Source organism: Amblyomma maculatum, chromosome 8 (assembly GCF_055883805.1).
Source record: "Amblyomma maculatum isolate TAMU_Amacu chromosome 8, ASM5588380v1, whole genome shotgun sequence".
NCBI classification, from domain to species: Eukaryota; Metazoa; Arthropoda; class Arachnida; order Ixodida; family Ixodidae; genus Amblyomma; species Amblyomma maculatum.
This window is the reverse complement of record NC_139351.1, coordinates 67072914-67092940: the sequence shown is the minus strand read 5'-3', so window position 1 is coordinate 67092940 and position 20027 is coordinate 67072914. Positions and strand designations below refer to the sequence as shown.

Genomic DNA, 20027 nt, shown 5'->3' with positions numbered 1-20027 from the left:
GACCAGAGAATTTGCACAAGAGTAATGGACGACTGACTAGCTTACAGATTTTGTTTGGTGCAATTGGATGCCATTGCCACAACGTGAAGCTGTTTCATTTCAGCTCACAAGCACCAAAGCCAGTGCAAGGTATTGCGTAGAAACGAGCAGACTGCCGGAAAGAATATGCGGTACATCACATGATTCCTCTCCAAAAGGTCTGCTGCCGGAAACATTACAGGAAGGCTGCAGGTGAACAGTGCATAGTGCTCCAAATTTCTTTTCCCTGAATTCGTTTGCTTTCTTCCCTTTTTTTGCTGAGGAATAGCAGCACATGGCCAGAGCCAGCAGTTGGCATGACGTGGTACCAAGCGAGAAAATATAGTACGCCACCACCGCCTGGAGATCCCATAGCCTGCCTTTGGGAGGCTGCAGCAGAGACATGCGATTTCGAGGACCGTGGGAGAGGCCAGGTGCGAAATATTGCTCTTTCCAAGCACGCGAGAGAAAAAGAGAGAGAAAAGTGAGAGAAAGAAAGAAGGAAAGATAGAAAGCGGACGAGTGGGTAGTGCTCACAGCTGGATCTCGTCCCACACAAGAGCTGACGTGCTAGCAGTGTCTGCCATTTTCCACGCAGCACGAGCCGCGTCCCATTCACCACCACTACTCCAGAAAAAGGTGACTGAGAAAAAATTTAGGAAACCAGTTTTTGAAACCTACTTGACAGTTTTGTATCAAACCACCAATTCACTAGGAAGACAGAAACGTAAAGAGTGAGTCTTCCTGTTGGTAATCCCTTACTGGTTTCCTCAGACTGTCTTCAATACATTTGATTTTGAGAAAATGATGTTTCAAGCCAGACAATTAGTCAACAACAGAGTAAAGCAGGAAGCCTTTTTCAATGCTAACGAGCAAGTGGTCGAATGAAATAGCAAGGGAAATTAACATAATAATTAATAAATCTTTACAGATAGCAGGAAATGCTAGAAAGAGACCATGGAGCTGCCCAATTACAAACTAATCCCAACCGAAGGCCTGGCTAGCCTTAAACATATATTTATTACTTCCATTAATTTATTTTCCTCCATTCACTATTGCATCAAAAGGCAAAAACACCAACAAAAAGAACATGCAAAACTTTTAATAATCCTATAGCCTATCATCCCAGGCATACAGGATTCAATGATGCCAATATCAACACAAAAAAAATCTTGGATCTTCTTGGAGAGATTAAGTGCCACGAATGAGTGACTTTTGGGTAAAATATCAGCAAACCAGCAATGTACGCCTCTCTCATCAGATGCCAGACACAGCCATTAAAAGCAGCAGCAGCAGCACTGTCCAACACGAAACCTGCCTCACAGTGCAGCAGTATACTGTTCATGCACAGACAAGTGTACCACTCCAGTGGCCTGCCAATTCACGATTATGTGTGAAGCATAACTGCACCTTTCCTCATCCCCCATCACCAAACGTCGCAGAGTCCTACTGGGAGTCTCTCATGAAGAGCACCTCAAGTCAAGACCAACGCAAGATCATTTCCAGTGCTATGAGGAGGATTGCACTTCAAGAATTTTCTTTTGCCTTAAAAGGGTGTCGGGATCCCATGTAATAAGGGAGCACCCAAGTGCCATGCAAGGGGCTTCGCCCTCGCTATTTGTTACAATGGCAATAAAATGTTTCTACCACCACCACCTTCAGAAATGCAGATGAGCTGAGAATGGTTGCTCTTATTTAATTTTCGTACCTAATCCTTAACACTTTGTTTTGCTTTTTTTGTAATTTCCCAAACTGCACACGTGCTCGGTGGCAAGAAGACGAGGACCAAATCATTCCCGACAATGGAAATAATGATAGCAACAAAGCATAAAAAAAAGAAAGAGAGAAACTACGCGACTATTCCAGGAACTCCTGCCCCTGGCCGGTGAGGGTGAGTCAGGTGCGCACATCCACCAGCACGCGGCAAGAGTGCACTAAATTTAGCCACCCCCCTCTCCTGCTCACCCCCTCGACAGTTGTCCCCCTCATCTCCACTGCTTTTTGCATCCTTCTCCTCTCGCCCTCCTTCTCTCCCGCTCTCTCTTTTGTGCGTGGTGGTTCCCTGCCCAGACCACATTTGGCAGCTGGGTCAGCAAGGCAGCTCCTTAAAAAGAAACTGAGGAAGACGCCGCAAACCCTCCCCCTGCCTTCTTTCCCTGCATCATGGCGATGTGGGCGACAACGTACACCGCTCCCAGCAGACCTTAACGACATTCTATTTTCCTCCAGTTTCAAGAGATCATGAAAGACAGCAGCAATCGCCACACCACAAGTGTGTTCGAAACTCTTGTTCTCTCTTGTCTGTGCCCCAGACACTGTGAGAAACGCTGCCCTTCAGACAATTTTTTCCTCCCTTCCGAGCTTTAACAAGCATGAAGCAAGGCTGCAGAGTGACAAGGAACAGATATAGAACAGTAAAGCATGCAGTGGTAATCAAACTAGCAACAGCAGAGAAGAAGACAAGACTATTAAAGTGAAAAAAAAAAGAAGATTCTAGAATTGAAATGAAGTAAAAAAAAAAAAGTGGCATGGTGCACAGTGCTTTTGGATGTGGAAACTGATTAATGGAAATGCTGCTTTCGATTGCCTTCAATGACCTGACCAAACCCACGGTGAAAACTGGAGGTACTTACTATGCATCACAGACTAGTAGTACCAAATTATTCTGAGAACTTACACATATCGCACAGTGAGCAATGTAAGAACCCTAGCAGCGTCCAAATATGTAAAAATATTAATTGCAACAGTAAGGAAGGACTGCCCAGTTGAGTGTAATCCAAGCAAGAGGCTGAGTTTGGAAAGAAGTCTCTGTTGAGATCCCCATGCTTAAAACAGCAAGACAGCATCCCCTGAGTGTGCCAGAAAAAACAAGGGGCCTTTGGGAGAGGCCTCATAGGTGGGGCCTTACCGTTGACATTAGAGGCCCAACTGTGAGGTCACACGAGGATGAGTGAGGAAACTAAACTGCCCACATGTGCCCACAGAAAATCTATGAGTGCCATTGCGAAATTTCATTTCTTAACGTCGAGACACTCCTGACCACACTAAATCTCTCCCCAGCGTGGAGCAATGACAGCAGGCGAAAGACTGCCAGGAAGACGGTGGTTTGTTCTCTGACATTCATGGCATTTGCAAAAAAACAAACAAAACAAAACAAAACAAAAAAAACAGGCATAAATAAATAAATTGCTGGTAGAGGTGACCCCTCCCCCACCATGGGTTTAGTTAAAGGTAAAGAAAGACCAGGCCAGTAAAAAAGTAAAAGGAAGGATCTAATGGCCTGACATAAACACTTTAGCTTTAAAACAATCACGTTTCAGGCAGAATGCCAAAACACTAAGTGCAATTCTTTAGCTCCTTGTTCAGGGAGTTAAAACTGACACGCCAACAGATGTTAAACCAACAGGCAATACTGCGGCACGCACGTACTGGCAAGTTTACAAGGCTAAAACTGAACTCGCCTAGAAAACTTAATTCAAACTAAATTTAACACAGAACTATAGCCATGAGAGCCAAAGTCTAATAACTCACCATTTACCATGTTTATACAAAACAACCCAACAGTCACTGAGATCAAAGAGAGCATAGAGGAAAATACTACTTCGTTTGCATGGTGGTTTTGATTAACAGGAATACAACGAGTGTAACTGCAAAACAGTGCTATGCAAAGCGAGAGAAGGCAGCCACAAGCTATGAATGAGAACTGAGTCCATACATTCACATGCCTCTACCTTTGCCTCCCCATTTACCATGTAGACATATCTCTATTAGTTACAGTCCATCTATTCATCCGGACCACGAAAGGGAAATAACTAGAAGAAGAAGATTGGGATGGAGCACATTTGGAAGGTACTCATTAGGACCAGCAGCTTACCGGTATCACTCAAGAGGAAAGTGTATAACAGTTGCATCCTACCGGTACTCGCCTATGGGGCTGAAACATGGAGGATAACGAAAAGGGTTCTACTTAAGTTGAGGACAACGCACAGGGCTATGGAATGAAAAATGGTAAGTGTAACGTTAAGAGATAGAAAGCTGCAGAGCGGGTCAGATAAATAACTCGTTACTAATATTCTAGTTGAAGTTAAGAAGAAGGAATGGGCAGGACAGGTAGCGCAAAAAGAGGACAACCAATGGTCTCTAAGAATAACCATTTGGATTCCAATGAAAAGTAAGTGCAGCAGGGGGCGGCTGAAGATTAGGTGTGTGGATGAGGTTAAGAAATTCACAGGGGTCAAGTGGATGCAGCAAGCACAGGGCTGGGTTAATTGGACGAAAATGGGAGAGGCCTTTGCCCTGCAGTGGGTATAGTCCAGCTGATTATGATGATAATGATCTATTTTGCATATGGTAACTATTCGCACCTTTTCTCAATGATGTATTTTACTTCGAAAGTACTTGTTTGTTTGTTTAAACAAACAAAAGTACTGTAATTAAATAAATAGATAACTGATAAAAAACAATTTCGGAGAAATCTAGCGTGGGAAAGTAAAAAAAGGGATACCATGTATGGAACAGGCATCATGCTCAGTGTCATTGCTGAAAGAAATGACAAATTGTGGTGCTTAATGTGCTGACACAACGCACAGGCTATGGGAGACATCATAGTGCAGGAGGAATAACTTTGATCACTTGGGGAAAGCAACAACAATGTTACGGAAGTTGCAGATATCTGCAGAAGCAGCTGACGCAAGATTGGACTAATTGCAGATTGCCAAGAGAGAATTTGGCCCGACAGTGAACCTGGCTGTGCAGAGGCTTAAGTATGGTGATTGTTTAACCGAGCGATTGGTTGCACTGAATAAAAAGCAAAAAACATACAGTTGATCAGGTGAACGACTGTAAACCCGCTGCATGCAAATAATTAAAAAAAAAAAGAAAGTAGCATTATTCCATAAGCTAGGTTTGACTGCAATAAAATGAAACACACACAAAAACAATCTGCTGTATCTATGCACTTAACAAAACGACCTGGTGTCCAGGTTGCCCTAGCAAGCAGTCAGGCATAACATGATGTGCTCTTATGACTAGCTGTCACCCATGAATGACCGGTTGACTCAAGAAGGCAGGTCAGAAAACACTGGGAGAATCATGATGGTGCAATTAACAACACCAGCAGCACACTTGCAACCGTCTCTGCAGAAGCAGCCCTGTCGACCCCGCCATTTTCTTATCCCATTTTCTTATCGTGGCGGCCCACTTAGCAAGGACAGCCAGACAAGCCACCTAACCAGCAGGGCAAGAGGAGACATGTGATGCTGTGTAGGCAAGCGCACTTTACTCTCTTCCCCAACACCTCAGCACACAGGGCACTCCCGCATGCGGAGAGAGAGGGTACAATAACTAAACATATATAGAGAAAGATAAGCAACAGAGCACTCACCTTCCTCGTCTGGAGACATTGAGCTCCTTCTGCAAGAAGAGAGGGAAGGAGAAAAGAGAGAACCAAGATGTTTAGTGAGATAAGGCAAGACCTGAGGCTGCCAGTGATCACAGACACTCATCAAACTGGGCAGCAGCACTAGACTGCTGTCATTATCAGTCAGGTGATGAAGCACACTGCCCCCTCCTCTTATCTCGGGTCACAACCCCCAGTGCCACCCCCAGCCACACTACTTCCTCCCACCCGGAGAGGAAGCGGAGGAGCAGTGGGGATCCGTCCCATTATGGTGGAGGAGGTTGCCAGTGATAAACTCATGGCAGGAGTACTGACAATAGGAAGTGCGAGCACATTTGCTCCACTGATAGTGAGGTAAACAAACTGCCATTCAGCTGAGCTCTCTTGACCTCACAAGTGACTTAACCAGGGCAAACAAAACAAAAGGGTAGGAACAAAAACTCGGTTTGAAGAACATGAAAAAAATATGAAAAATATCACACGAAAAGCACCAGCTTATATGGAAAATACTATACTTAAAAAAAAATAGAAACTAGAATCATATCGAGAACAAGGCAAGTGGCTGCACTATCTTTTCTAGTGTCTACTGGCTATGCTAAGCTCTTGAGGGCATGGCACAGATGAAATAAAGAAATTGTGTTCATCAGTCACTGCCTGTTGCAGAGGGCATTAAGAACATTTATAATGCCCCATTAACTGCGCACAGAAAAACCCTTATGCCATCTGGGTTTAAAACTCGCAGCTGAGAGGTAATAGACGCAGTTTCTTTTCCAGTGCTATGACAAATATTATGCATAAAAAGCAAACATGTACTTTGCGATACAAAATGCATCAGCTTCAATGAGGCCCCCATAAATCTGTAGGAATCTGTCTACAGGCAAGTACCAAAATATGCTCGATTAAAAAACACACACACACACACACTAAAGATACTCTGCTTCATGTTGCTTCTTGTGCAAGAACAGGATTAAATGAAAGCAAAACACACAAGACTTCTTGACATGTTGGCTAAAATCCCCACAGAGGAACTAACAGAGCAGAAGAAATGGCTCATGCAGGACGCACAAAGGAATAAATGAAGCAGTCTCAAACTTGAAGAATTGAAATAGCAACTTACAGTCAACAATTGCTGCCATTACTTTATAACGCTCTCGAAATGAAGTTAACACTTGCACGGAAAAATTTCTTGAATTTGGTCTGGGAGACTACCTATATAGCTTTTACACAAGACGTGGTTGTCGAACTTCACGGTGCAGATGTCAAAATTTTCTAAGCGAAATTTCCAGACATACCTCCGCCTAGGGCCCCTTTCTCTTTCCCTTTTCACTCCCACCTTCCTCTCTTCCCTTATGATACTGTGCCTTTTCTTTCCTGTGAAGCAATTTATTATTATTATTATTATTATTATTATTATTATTATTATTATTATTATTATTATTATTATTATTATTATTATTATTATTATTATTATTATTATTATTACACCACTGTGAAGTACTTGCTGTTACCAAATAGGCGAACAAACTTTTTTCAATTTACACACTTTGTTTTTGCTCAGAAGTACTGCATATCAGTTGAGAGTGCCTAACGATTGCACAGAAGCTAAAATAAATATTCCACACAAAGTGACAAAGCCTGGAAGGTGTACCGCGTTAGGTTCTTAGATGCTTTCGTGCTGCAACTTTGGTATCTGGTTCACTGCTTTCTCTGTGGTAGGTGCACGGCCACATCAAAAGCACACACATTACCCGCCACGTCTGTTTGTATTTCGCACATATTCAGCGCAAAAAATACAGCGTGCAGAAAGCATGTTTATAGCAAAAAAAAGCCAAAAGCTGAAGGAGCAAATGGTAGCCATTGCTGAGCAACATATCTAAGCATGGAAAACGCAATTAAAGTCTCGAGAAGCCTTTCTGTAATATATTCGGAGCTAAATAATGTTTTTACAATGCTAATAAAGCTGCCACAAAGATTTCTCACATCTTTTGAAGCCGCAGGTAAAGGAAAATAGTTGCCGAGCATCACTGATGAACTCGGATCGCAGCACGAGAAAGAAGATTGAGCCTGCCATTTGTGGCAGGGCTAAAGGAGAGGGTAATGAACGAGAAATCATTTATTTGGACATTCAGTTTCTAATAACACCACGAGGATTCGAAAATAATTCCTTACATCCTACTGCACCAGTTACGTTAAGCAAAATGGATCATCTGCGTACGGCTGCTACAGCTGGAACTTAATTGTGATGCCAAGACACTTCTGTTTTTATGTAGACAATAACCTCTGAGAAAGGAAGCATAGCTTTTATCCTCCTAGAGCTGGTGTGACCTCACAAGGTGTACTTGTGTGTTACTTTCATGTTTACACCTTTTATGACATGCATTCACGCAAAAAAATTTTTGCTTCCATTTTGCAGTACTTTTCATACTGCCAATCGAAGCAAAGTCCAACATCCAACTAAAATCTGAAGCCATGTCTCCTTGCAGTTCGTACTGCCAAAAAATTCGTCCTGATCCGGGAATCGAACCCGGGACCACCGCCTTTCCGGGGCAGTCGCTCTACCGAAATTGTAGCAAAGTCCAACAACCAACTAAAATTTGAAGCCATGTCTCCTTGAAGTAAAAATATTAACAACAAAGTGCAGCTCCGATGCTATTAGTATACAGAATGAATCATTTTCTTCAGTGAATGGTGATATCGTGAGATGAATCGGCATTGGACTTTTCGGGGGCACTACTGTTTGCACTTAAATGTATTTGTAACCTTCAGAGTACCCCTGATTTCACGGCATACAAGGAATAAACCTAGAATACGCCGCTGTGCAACTTGAGAGTGCAACTAGGCTGACACAACAAAGTGCACGGCAGGGAGTAAACCGGAGGTTCAATGAGGGTAAGACAACATCCTGTGGACAACTTCACACAGCTGTTGCCGTGAAGGGAGGTCAAGGCAAAACTGCCAGAAACATGACCTCTAGGACAAGGTGAGCTATAAACAGGTTGTGGCACTGAACAAAAGACCTATTTCAACCGAGAGACCCGAGTTCCTCCCATGTTTTTAACTCGTATGCAGGAGGAAGTGAATTGCAATGTAATTATATGCTTGAAACTATTCACACAACTGAATTGAGGTGCTAAAAATGACGATCAAGGAGGACCTTAAGCTGACAAAAAAAAAAAAAAAATCTAGCCATACCTATCCAGCTCAAGAGATCTAAGTGATATCTTCGCCTTGCACTGCCACCTCATGTTTCATCTCACTAACCTTCATAAATCATACATAACCGGCAGGCATGTGGGGGTCTCTATATGTCTGCCACTCGGCACACGTGCCAGTAGCCAGCAAAGATTCCCAAGCAGAAAGGAAGACGTGAGACAAAAGCCAAAAAACTGTTCGGGCCGCCGCAAGAGGCCCCTGCCCAGCTCCCTCCAAAGAACTGTTCCTGGCAGGTTGCCCTCGGGGGGTGCAGAGAGGTTTGTTTTTCTTTCGACTCTGCGCACAAACCTAAAGCCCCTCTCCTAACTTATCAGGCCCCTGCAAGACAGCACAGTGGAACCAGGGACTGAGAAAGAGACGGCTCTGCACTCAAGACGTGATGGACGACGGCCTGACCAAGGGTCGGTGAAGCGGCTCAAATTGGAAGGAGTACACACACACAAAAAAGTGAACCTTGCCAGTGGCCATGCTAGGGTCGATAAAACAAAATCGAAACAAAACGCGCAGGAATTTAAACAACAGCAAGCTTAAGGAAGGTGAAATGTTACTCTGTCCAATACCTCTGCCTTACAAGAAAAGAAACAGGAACTGCATAGGTCAACAAGTTCAATTTTCCACCTTTTTCTTTTTCACATCTCAATGTATATTGTTCTCAGTTTCTTAGTCACGTATTCGCACACACCAAAGAATCTCAGGAATGACTGACCAGCCTTGCAAACATGGATTACGAAAGCTGAAGGTTGAAATTTCCCATCAATCATCACTGGAGAGCCCAAAGAAAGGGCTTACTAAGGGTCATACCTGAAAGCTTGATATATGCTCTGAATGTGAACACACTGATGCACACCTTTTCCATTCGCCTGCATTTCATGAATGACTATGGGCACATCTGTAGACTTCAAAGGATAGCAGGTGATGAAATGTTAGTAGCTCGTTGCCTCTCCAGCAATAAAAAAAAAGGTGCTTATGCCGTTTCGCCTGAGATCTTTCCTCGAACTTAGCGCAAAAACTGCGATATATAAATTCTGTCTTCTTTATATGACTCTACGGAATGTACACAGGGGAAGACTAGATTTGCTCGACAGTGGCATGGCAAAACTAGAAGACATGACAACGTAGCTGGCCTCTGCCACGTTTCATGTAATAAGCTGAATCCCAAAAACATAGAGCACTGGCAACACCACTCTTCAACTAATGCACAAGTGTTGCAAAATACTTTCGAACAAGAACTAGCCTGCATAATTTTACTATTACTGAGGTTGTGCAGCTCAGTTTTGTCACACACACACAATTTGACTTCGACACACTTAACAATATTAAAGCACAAAATAAAGTGGCACTTTATTTTGTGCTAACAGTCTGATTACATTTTATTGGCTTTAGTTCGATTAGTTTAGGAACTTTAGGATCAGACTTTGATCACAGTGCTAACTAAGCAACTCATAGATCAGAACAAAGAGGATCTCAACAGTACCATGCTGAATTTAAGAACAGCTTTTAGAAGTTGAGCTAATTGGTACATATATATGATTAGAGAGTGCAAAACGTTCGATACCACCACTATAACTACCAAAGTTTCTTAATACCATTTATTATTGAAGTGCTTGTGTTTCACGAATTGCAACAGAAGGCAGGCAGAGCTTGGGGAAATGGAGAACCGTGAAGGGCGGATGAGATTATGAAGTTCGGGCAGCTAGGGTAACCACAACTGGCAAAGTACAGGGCAGGTCAGTGGAGTGGACATTGTTAGCCAGGTGACACTGATGAATATTCTCCAATTTTGTTCAGGGAACATGCGCACAATTTCTGCACTTTCCGTGCTAGCAGTCTCTGATTTATAGCACTATGATTCATGTGGCAAGTGTAGATTTTAAGCCATTGCTCCCAACACCGAGGCCAACACAGAAAAAAAAAAGTATATATATTGTAAGCCTTCCATGGATCTTCTTTCATTTGTACATACCATCATCATCGTCCCACGGCACCGGCTCCGGCACGCGCCTAGGTTCTTATATATATATATATATATATATATATATATATATATATATATATATATATATATATATATATATATATATATATATATATATATATATATATCAGGCGGCAGCTATATAGTGTTCTCCCTTAAGATGAAACCATCTGCAAACCTCATAAAAATGCTGTCAGAAATTTCTGCCACACAAGCTTTATATGGCAATCCATTAGTCGACTCTGAGGGAGAAGTTCCGTCCAAACAAAATAACAAAAGGCGTGCAAGAAAGCAGCTGAAATCATTCTAGTGGATAGAAGTTTCAAAAGCGGAAAACAAACCGAAAGCTTCCCAAAATTTAGGCTTGAACTATGACATCTTGAGTGTATGCATCCATTTAATAAACCAGCAATTAGGCCAAAAAAATTACACGGAATGAAAGCTCGGGAAACACAACAAAACAGTATCATTAGGTCAATTATCAGACAAAAGGCGCAATTATCATCTGTTCCAAACACATAAGGGTCTATGCAGAACTCTTATTCCAAAAATCAGAGCCGTTACAGGAAAATCTAACAGCACAGTTAAAAATATGTTGAAGCGAAATTTATTGGCTGGCTGGAAATAATTCATCCACAGAAAGGTAAGTTTTTTATGAACTCTCTCTTGTTCCACCGAGCAAAGCCAAAATGTTTTCAAAACCAAGCTGAAACCAATTTTAAACTTCAAAGAGATGAGATGAGCACATACCCAACAGCTTACGTGATGTTATGATTATGAAGAAAAAAAGAAAAAAGCTGTGAAAGATGGTTAAATGCCATGAATAATATTACTGCTGGTGTTGAAATATTTTCGGTATAGTTTCAGACTAATTTCCAGCAAAATGGCAAAAGACGGGGCTGTACGTCGGTTTGCCCAAAATTCTGTGACACTGGGCATCACGTGGATATTTCTGCATTTCACCCCTGTTAAGAGAGAGCTGTTGCAGCCAGGATTTACTTATGCATCCTCGGGCTTGGGAGCTCAATATGCTGCTAACAACGGGCCAACATGATGGGTCAAGTAAAAAGAAAAATTCAGTGCAAACACAGCCACTAATATCATTAATATAATATCCAAGCCACTCGCAACTGAGTGCATAAACAGCCATAGAGCTCACAGATGCACAAATAGCCCCCCTCCCCTCACCCCTCGCTCCAAGCTAACAGAAGGAGTGACATGGCTATTGTCTCCAGCTGTCTAGCGCATACAAGACAGCAGCACAGAGGACTTGTCTGGGAACACACTAACACCTTGAAAAGAATAGAGGTGAAAGAGTCTGGGAGTGTGGCTTCACCTACAGCAAATGAATGAGAGAGAGAGAGAGAAACAGAACATTAGGCAACCCTACACGTGGGGAGGGCAGCAAAGGGAGAAAAAGGAGAGAAAGAACCGTAATGAAATGAGATTTTAGGCGTCCATAGTCAACCAAGTTGAATGAAATTGAACGAAAACTCAATGAGAAGAACAATAAACCCTGCTGTCTCAAAGTTCAACTTGACCATAGTGAGCCTAGATGAGCAGCACAGAACTTCGTGTGGTAAGTACAAGCCAGGCAGGTTTCAGTGGGTAATTTTGCCTGCTTTTGTGATGGCAATTGTTCACAGAAAGCGGATGCAACTTTCTGTCAATTGTCCAAGATGACAGTTATCTTTTTCCTTGCTTTCTTCAAATCCCAAAGCCCTTCATTGGTTTCGACTGGATTCACGCAGAGCGAACGGTAGAAAGCCTTTCATGCTATAGTATTTCCCAGATAGAGTCAAAATGGAAGTCCAATTGAAGAGTTGTTTAAAAGTGCTAGTCTAAATTCTTATGCACAAAGTCAACATCTACATGCTAATGAAATGTGGGAACCCTGCCTCTTCAATGTACTACGACTCTGTAAACACCATATTTACTTAGAAATTAGCTGCGCTTTTCTTGATAAAAATTTGTGAAAAGTGTTTGCGTGCAAGTACGAGGATGGGATTCCAAAAAAAATGTTAGCATCAACAATATTTTATACCTGAAAGTAAAATTAGCTCGTACATTCATTATGCAAGGAAATTTAGTAGATCAATAAAGTACTGACCATAAAACCCCTGCTCTGTGGGAACATAGTGAAAGCTGTAGCTGCACAATGTTCTCTAACACCTGTGGCCAAGCCAAAAGTACTCCAACAGAACTAGTCCACATATGGAGGTCTACTGGCAGCAATCAGTACAGAATCGTTGCACCATAGGTGCCAAACTTTTCAAGATAAGCAAGGCCAGGAGCTGATTTGAGCGGTGTTGTGCAAAAGTTATTAGAACACAGATTTCATGCACCTTCTTATAATGTATTAATGCATTAGATGCACACATTTATGCTTCACGAAATTGAGCAATCTGTCACGAAAAATGCAATTTGTAGGAAGACAAATTACATTTTCAGCACCAAACGCACGTGCATAATGGTACCCTTATAAGTCGAAGTTTTTAGGCGACCTGTTACAACAAAAAGCACACCACAACAGATTTGTATGCATGTGAATGCAGCACATAAATTGAGTGCTAAATAAGGAATCCTCGTTTAACTCTGTTTTTGTTATGTTTATGCTCGTTTGACTCTGCTCTTGCGACACGTAATGACATCCTATGCAGTTGATGTTGTTGCTGAGGTTCTCTTCCCTTGTTAGGCTTTATTTCTTTTCTTGTCTGAGCTTTTATCTTATACGACTTCCTGTGCTGTTGTTTTGCACGAATCATCAGGGGTTTTGCTTTTCTTTTGCAGCATTGCATGCCTTCCCATGGTTTTAGGTATCTATGCTTGTTTATGCCTTTTGTGATAAACGTTTGAGTGGGTTAAATATTCTTGTGCTTATGCATCATCCACTTGGCCATGTGATGCCCTGTTTGTATTTAAAGCTCTGCCGCTTTCAATAAAATTTCAGTCGTTAGTTGCGCTGCTTTTACTTTACATGTGTAGAATTAAGACTGCTCAGTCACATTTGCAAAGTTCCACATCAATGCCAGAAATGAACCCTGGCTTCATGGTAAATTTGCTATTAAAATGTGACAACCATGAAACTTGTTCAGTTGAAATGATCCTATTTAAGGAACAAAAAATTATAAGCAAGAGAGCAGGTGTCAATGTAACAAAGAAGCTCATCATTAAATGCTGCCCTCCGTTTAAAGCACTGCCTTGCAGGCTTATAACTTATAGCAAAAAAAGCAAGCGTTCAAGACAATATTGGCTTGCGATGACAGTCGAGCCGAGCCATTGAATTTGACGTCAAGGCATCCCAACCATTGCTACCATACTGCCATGCTTGCTTTACAAGCAGGGGGAATCTGCAGAACTCAGAGAAGATGAATTACTGCTGCAACCGAAATTCCCCAGACCCTTTTCTTGCGAGGTACCTGAGCATAACAGATTGTCGGGGCCCCCTTCAGAGAACAGCTGCATGCTAGGAGCTCTATGTTCCATGAATCCCTCCTGTTGCGTGTCACACGAAACATAGAGAGCACTGACGTCTATACATATCGCTTCTGCACACACACACAAAAAGTATAAAAGAAAAGTATCAAAACCTACGCGTTATAACACAAGGCTGTTTCCCACATGCTTCTCAAAACAAAGTTTCAGCTGCCAGAAGTACTAAGGCCAACTGTATTATCATTCAGTGCAAAGTCTACACCCCCCCACACACCCCCTCACAGTACAACCGAAATTATCGATTAGCACATTCCAAACTCCCAAGCAATGAAATGGCTTACTGTACGATCCTAAAAATGTGCGTGCAGCTTAATAATTTCGCAGTGGACAGAAGCCAGTCTATTTTCTATCAATAAAAGCAATACCTTTTTTTCTTTGTTTTTTAAACGTTTCTGCAATAGCAGCATCGGAGAGGACTGATACCACAGAAAGCTGGAAGTTTGAGTGTCGTGTCTACATTCTCATAGTCTGAGCGTTGCACAGCTCAAAATGCTATAACAACGATTATTAAGGCCCTCATAAACATAGACACATAATAAAGATGTCGAGTGATATAGATGCCATTTCTATAAGACGAACAGGTTAAGCAGAGCTGTCTCCTACATTAGCAGAACGTAATCTTTAGGCAAGTCACTATTCCTTGCAAACTGTGACAGGCAAGGGGTTCCCTGCAATTCTATATGAACAAATATGTACACATGAGCTGACTTAAGACAATTAGTTGGCAGCCATGCCAATTTACCTGCCAGTAACAAAGCCTCTTTTGAAAGGAACCATAAACAGAAATGCTGCATAGAATATGATAGGCAGCTAAGACATGCAAAAGCCTCGTATCAATTAAAGTACTGCACCAAGCAGCTGCACATTGTTCAATGACCAATCTTTCTACGTATATTTCAAACCCCTCCATTATGATCCTTGATGAGGGTCTGCGGTACTCAAAAGTAAATAAATAAAGGAAGGCAATGAAAGAGAAAATCTCTGCCAGAGGCAAGCAAAAGAACTGCATTTCTTGGCAACCCGTGCTCCCCCACCATGTGACAACTTGTGTGTGCCAAGTTCATTCTCCGCCGCAGACGACACCAACGCAAAAGACAAGAAGAGTCTTCACGAAGCAATGGACGCTTTCCTCACTCGAGTGACATACCAAGATCCCCAAGAATACATTCGCCTCCTTCTGGCCAACGACATGCAGGGACGGAGCAATGCTCCGTGATTTATTATTTTTTTTTCAATGCTATTTCTTAAGCTGAAAGCGAAGTGGCACAAGAGTGTTACTGCGTCATTCTGTGAAGACAAATCACAAAGCCCACGCAACGGATTTTTTTTTTTCATTCGGGCCTAAAAAAAGAAAAAAGAGAAATGGCAGGATAAGTACGTAATAACACTTTGACGCAAGCCACAAACAGATCAATTGATCACTACAGCAAAAAAAACTCAATGTTCTTTCCAAGTCTCCTTTGCCAGCATAATATGTCTTCCATCATCAAAAACAATCATCTTCCATGCTATACATTACAACGGCTACAGATCAGTATTACAAAAACTTCCACCCTCTGATTAAAACTAACACTCAGTACCTAATTAACGTATTGCCTGCCATAATGGAAAACTTGGAAGTCTGTTGCAAATGTTCATAGACCACCACACTGTTCAAGTGAACAGCAGGATAGATCGCAAACTTTTGTAGCAGATGGTACATCAGGCATACAGGGAAACGATTTCTTTTTTTTTCAGCTCTGTGGAAAGAAGTTTACCGAGAACCCTTGAACACAATGGACACATCATTTCTCCTCGCAACTTCTTCCTTGAAGCCTGTACAAAAAAATATAAGTGCAGATTTCTATGCAGGCATCCTTTGTAATACTCATGTATTGCAAACATGTTTGGTTTAGTTATATATATTTAGTATTTTCATTCCCCCCATGCTAAACAACACGTGCATGAACTTCGTGGTGCTCCCAACAATATGCTGTATTGCAACAGGTGGTTCATGTATGTGCGTGTGAATGTTTCGAAATCATACTATAAACAGACTGCTCCATCACATACCACTTTTTGTTCAAGTGTCTTGTCAAGTGTCGCCTTCACTTTCCACGTAAAATGCCAAACTGAACATATTTATTTAAAAAAAAAAAAGTGCAATAGGGTTTGCTCACCACCTCACACCAGAAATAAAATCGATGAAATAGTTTCGAGACCCAAAAGGGAATGAATGATACTGAGCTCGTATTCGAAAATGATCGATACGCGGCCACGCCACCACGGTGTGCGACACTAGTCACAGGAGACACTCCGAAACAAACCCACAAACTCACCTTCAGCTGAAGCACGGAGGATAGATTGATGGGCAGTGCGAGCGTGAGGCTGCGTTTTCGCAGCAAAGACTCGCTGGCGCTACGGCAAATGCCGCCGCTGCCGCTGCCCGTGCTGCCGCAGCTACCGCTCGAGTCGTCGTCCGCCGCCGCCGCCGTGACGCACGGCATCGTCGGCGACGGCAAGAGGCCGCCGGTTGCGGTGGTGGAGGCCGTGCGACCCGCTCTGCTGGTCGCCGTCGGTTCACCTTTGACCCGCTCGGACATTGCGTCGGCGCGGCAGGACGCCACTTCTTCAGACACACCTCCTCCCGCCCCTATGCTCCTCCACTTCACGATTCAGGCCTCCCATCGCAGTCCCACGTGCGAGCCGACCACCGCGATTTTCCGGAAACCAAGCCAGTTTCAGAATCACTAAGCGTAGCTGCGGACGGACGTTCATTCAAACCTCGCTCAGTCGCAGCAGGTGCTCCGATGTGATAACCACAAACGTTGCCGACGGAGAATTTGCACGGGTTAGCTTTTCTTCGAGCCTTCTTGCGTTAAAGAAAGGGAAGAGCGGCTTCTTTTGCGCAAGGAGTTCACCGATGTGGTAATAACGGGGTCTACAGAGAGCGGTCAAGTCAAGGGGCAGGCTTCTCTTTCATCCAGGCACACGCTCTCAGCACAGTCACGCTGGGGAAGCCTCGACGAAGGGGCAGTTCCCGAAAGGAAGGTGACGGCTTCGAGGTTGTCAGGTTTCCCTTCGAAATAGCATAAACACTGTCAAAAGCCACCCTTCCGGCACGGCTTCTTCTCCGCTGGACACTTCTTTTTCGTCTCTTCCGAGTGTTTTCGAATCGGCCGTTTTCCCTTCCTGTTATCGGACAAAAGTATATTCCTTCTCTTTTTTTCTTCCCCCTTTATCACTGAGAGAACGACGCTTCGCCGATATGCTGAGCCGAATACGGTGAACGCGCACAACAGCTTAGTTCAGTTGGCTTTGGTTAGAACACCTCGTAGCAGACGACGTCGCTCCTCTTCTGACAATCGCACGCAGCGCCGTTCAGCCCGGCAAACGACGTCAACACAAAACACTAAAAAAGCTTAACGACCACGGCAGTTGCTCTTTGATTGTCGACGAACTAAAAGCTTCGTTGTTGTTGTTCTTGCCGCCGCTGACAGCGACATTCGGCTCCCCGTCGCCGTTCCAACACCACTGCCGAAGAGTCAACGCGAGCAGACGACGCAGACGCAGTTCTCGACATTGCGACTCCGCGGTTCTAATAAAAGCAACACGCACGTGTGGTTTTTCTCTGCGTTTCTTTTTTTCTTTTTAACCAAAGCTACACGGTAGCAACGGTAGTCCAAGAGCTGCTCTTACACGCTCATGTAGCACTTTCTGACGCGTAAGAGAGAATCGCAATTATCTGTTTGCCGGAACGGCGTTTTGGAGCTAAACCGAGACAGTTCCTTTCTTTGATAAGTTGCCCCTACAAAACGGAAACCAATGTCACGTCACGTTGGAAAATGTATCAGAACCACAACACGATCCAACGGAGAAGCCCACGAAGTATAGAAAGAAATCGATGGTCCCCCGTGTTACGATACACACAAGGACCCGACTGCGCCGTCTCGGAGACGTTTCCAAAACTGGGACCGGCCGGGCTCAAACCCACAAGCGAAACCAAAATGCTCGCTCTCTTCGCGTAGAAGTGCGGCTGCCGTAGTCGTACAGAGGCGCGGCGAGGAAATTGCCTATCCCACACGCGTCGGCGACGTAGTAGTTTTACTGCTTGCGCTTTGGCGTATCGATCTGTCTGGCCCGTGTATGACGCTCGTCGTCCGGCGACGTGAGAATCTTACGCTAGCTGCGGCCCGCCTACCTAGCTAGCTCCCGCGCACACCCGAAGCCATTTAGCTATCTGTCCTTCCAAGCCGCGCGCAGTTTCCTCACTGGAGTTGTGGACGTCTGTCGCTCTGTTGAGGGGTTTCTTCGTTTATTTCGCCGCCTTAGCGAGCGTGAGCAAGATAAAGTGCGAAAACTGGAGCTGTGATGTGGTTCGGACCTAAAAGAGCTCGAGCGATGCACCAAATCTGCTCGCGGGAGCCGGTTCGCTGGCGTAGTAGTAGTCTTACGTTTGTGCATGTGTTTTACGGCGATCCATATGGAGCATAGCTTGCGGTTGCACGACGCACAGTCTTGTGGAAGCAAGGAAACGGTAAAAAAAAGGTTTCAGAATTAAAGAAATAAAAACGAAGATGCAGTTCGTCTACACGGCTGTCCGGACTTTTTCGGTCATCTGCGAAGAGATCTCGGCGCGGCTATAATTTTCTTATTTTTTCGCCCTCTTGGTCTTTCATTATAGGAGCCGAATGCAGAGGCCAAGAACACGCAAGGCCGCTTCTTCACGGATAAGCAAGAAAACCCGTTTTACGCATACGCGGGGCAATTAGCGTAAACGCGCCCGCTAAAGACGCGCTACCGAGAGGGTGAAAAATGCGACGAACACGTTCCCAGCCTGCGCTTTCGCTACGAGGAAAGGAAAGAGGAAACCGCTCTAGCTGCCAGCCAGGATCGGTGCGGATGTGTAAACACAAGATACTGCCTCGCTTGTTTGGGTTTTTTGATTTCTCTTAACGTATTGACACCTGAGACAGCCGGAACGGCTGTCGAACGAAAGCCAGCTGCCAGAAGTGAGAAAAAGCGAAAGAGAGAGAGAAAAAAAGATGAGAGCTGCGATCGTCGAGGTACTTACAAGAGGATTATCCCCTCGGATTATAGGCCGACAGGCTCACCGCTAACAGCCGTGTCTTCCCTTGCGGAGATCGAAGAGTTGAATAAAAGGAGCGGCGAGTGATTTGGGTTTTCAATTCATCGACGGTTCGGATGTGAACAAGCTACTGCAGCTATCCCGACGGGTCCAAGAAGGAAAACTGAAATCGGATCGAAATCACGGTACAGAAGACCTGGGGAGGCGTTTCTTTTCCTTTTCGTACACGGGTCGAGGTGACGAGAAAGCGGAGACTTTTAGTTGGCCCTACGCCGACTGGGTCATTGCGACGGCGCCAGGGAAACAGACGGCGCGCCGCTGGCAGCACACACCATCGCCTTCTCCACCTCGTTGCCGTAGCAGCAGCACAAGCAGTAGCACGAACTCGCGTGCCTAACACAAGACCAACGTTCGGACCAGCACAGTAGCGTTGCTGCAGCTATATCCGCCGTGGTTATCCGACCGGGAGCAGACGAAGACGCCGCCGAAGCCGTCATGGTTCCTCGATCGTCTGTTACATACGATACCGCGGCAGAGGTTCCTTTTGTGCGCTTGCGTGCACCGGGCGCATGCAGTGACCGTCACACAGGCGTGATCACGATTCACAAAAGCCGTACGTAGTAGTAGTACCCTTCGCGGCGGAAGCGAAGCGCGCACACGTACATACACCACCACAGACGTGTGAAGCGACGTGCTCCCTTCAGCAGCACGCCGGAGAGCACACGCGGCGGCCGTTGATCGCAAAAACCACCGCACACGGCCAGCCCAGCAGCCGGCCAGCAGCGTCGGCTTCCCCGTCGCAACGCTTGCCGCTGGCAACGAGGGTAAAGAGGCGAGGAGGAAACAGTCGCGAGCAAGAG

At 44.3% G+C, this 20027-nt stretch overlaps 1 protein-coding gene across 6 annotated transcripts in view; it reads right to left on the bottom strand.

Moving 5' to 3' along the window:
* Positions 1–20027, bottom strand: part of dop (microtubule-associated serine/threonine (MAST) protein kinase dop) — a 364897-nt gene that overhangs the window by 46393 nt on the left and 298477 nt on the right. For 5 of the 6 annotated variants that reach the window (XM_084576407.1, XM_084576408.1, XM_084576409.1 and 2 more), the window contains one exon: positions 5402–5430. In XM_084576407.1, coding sequence (XP_084432533.1) covers positions 5402–5430 — 29 coding nt within the window. Of the gene's footprint in view, positions 1–5401; positions 5431–16417; positions 19951–20027 lie in introns of those variants that run through there. The other variant, XM_084576412.1, reaches the window with a different exon arrangement.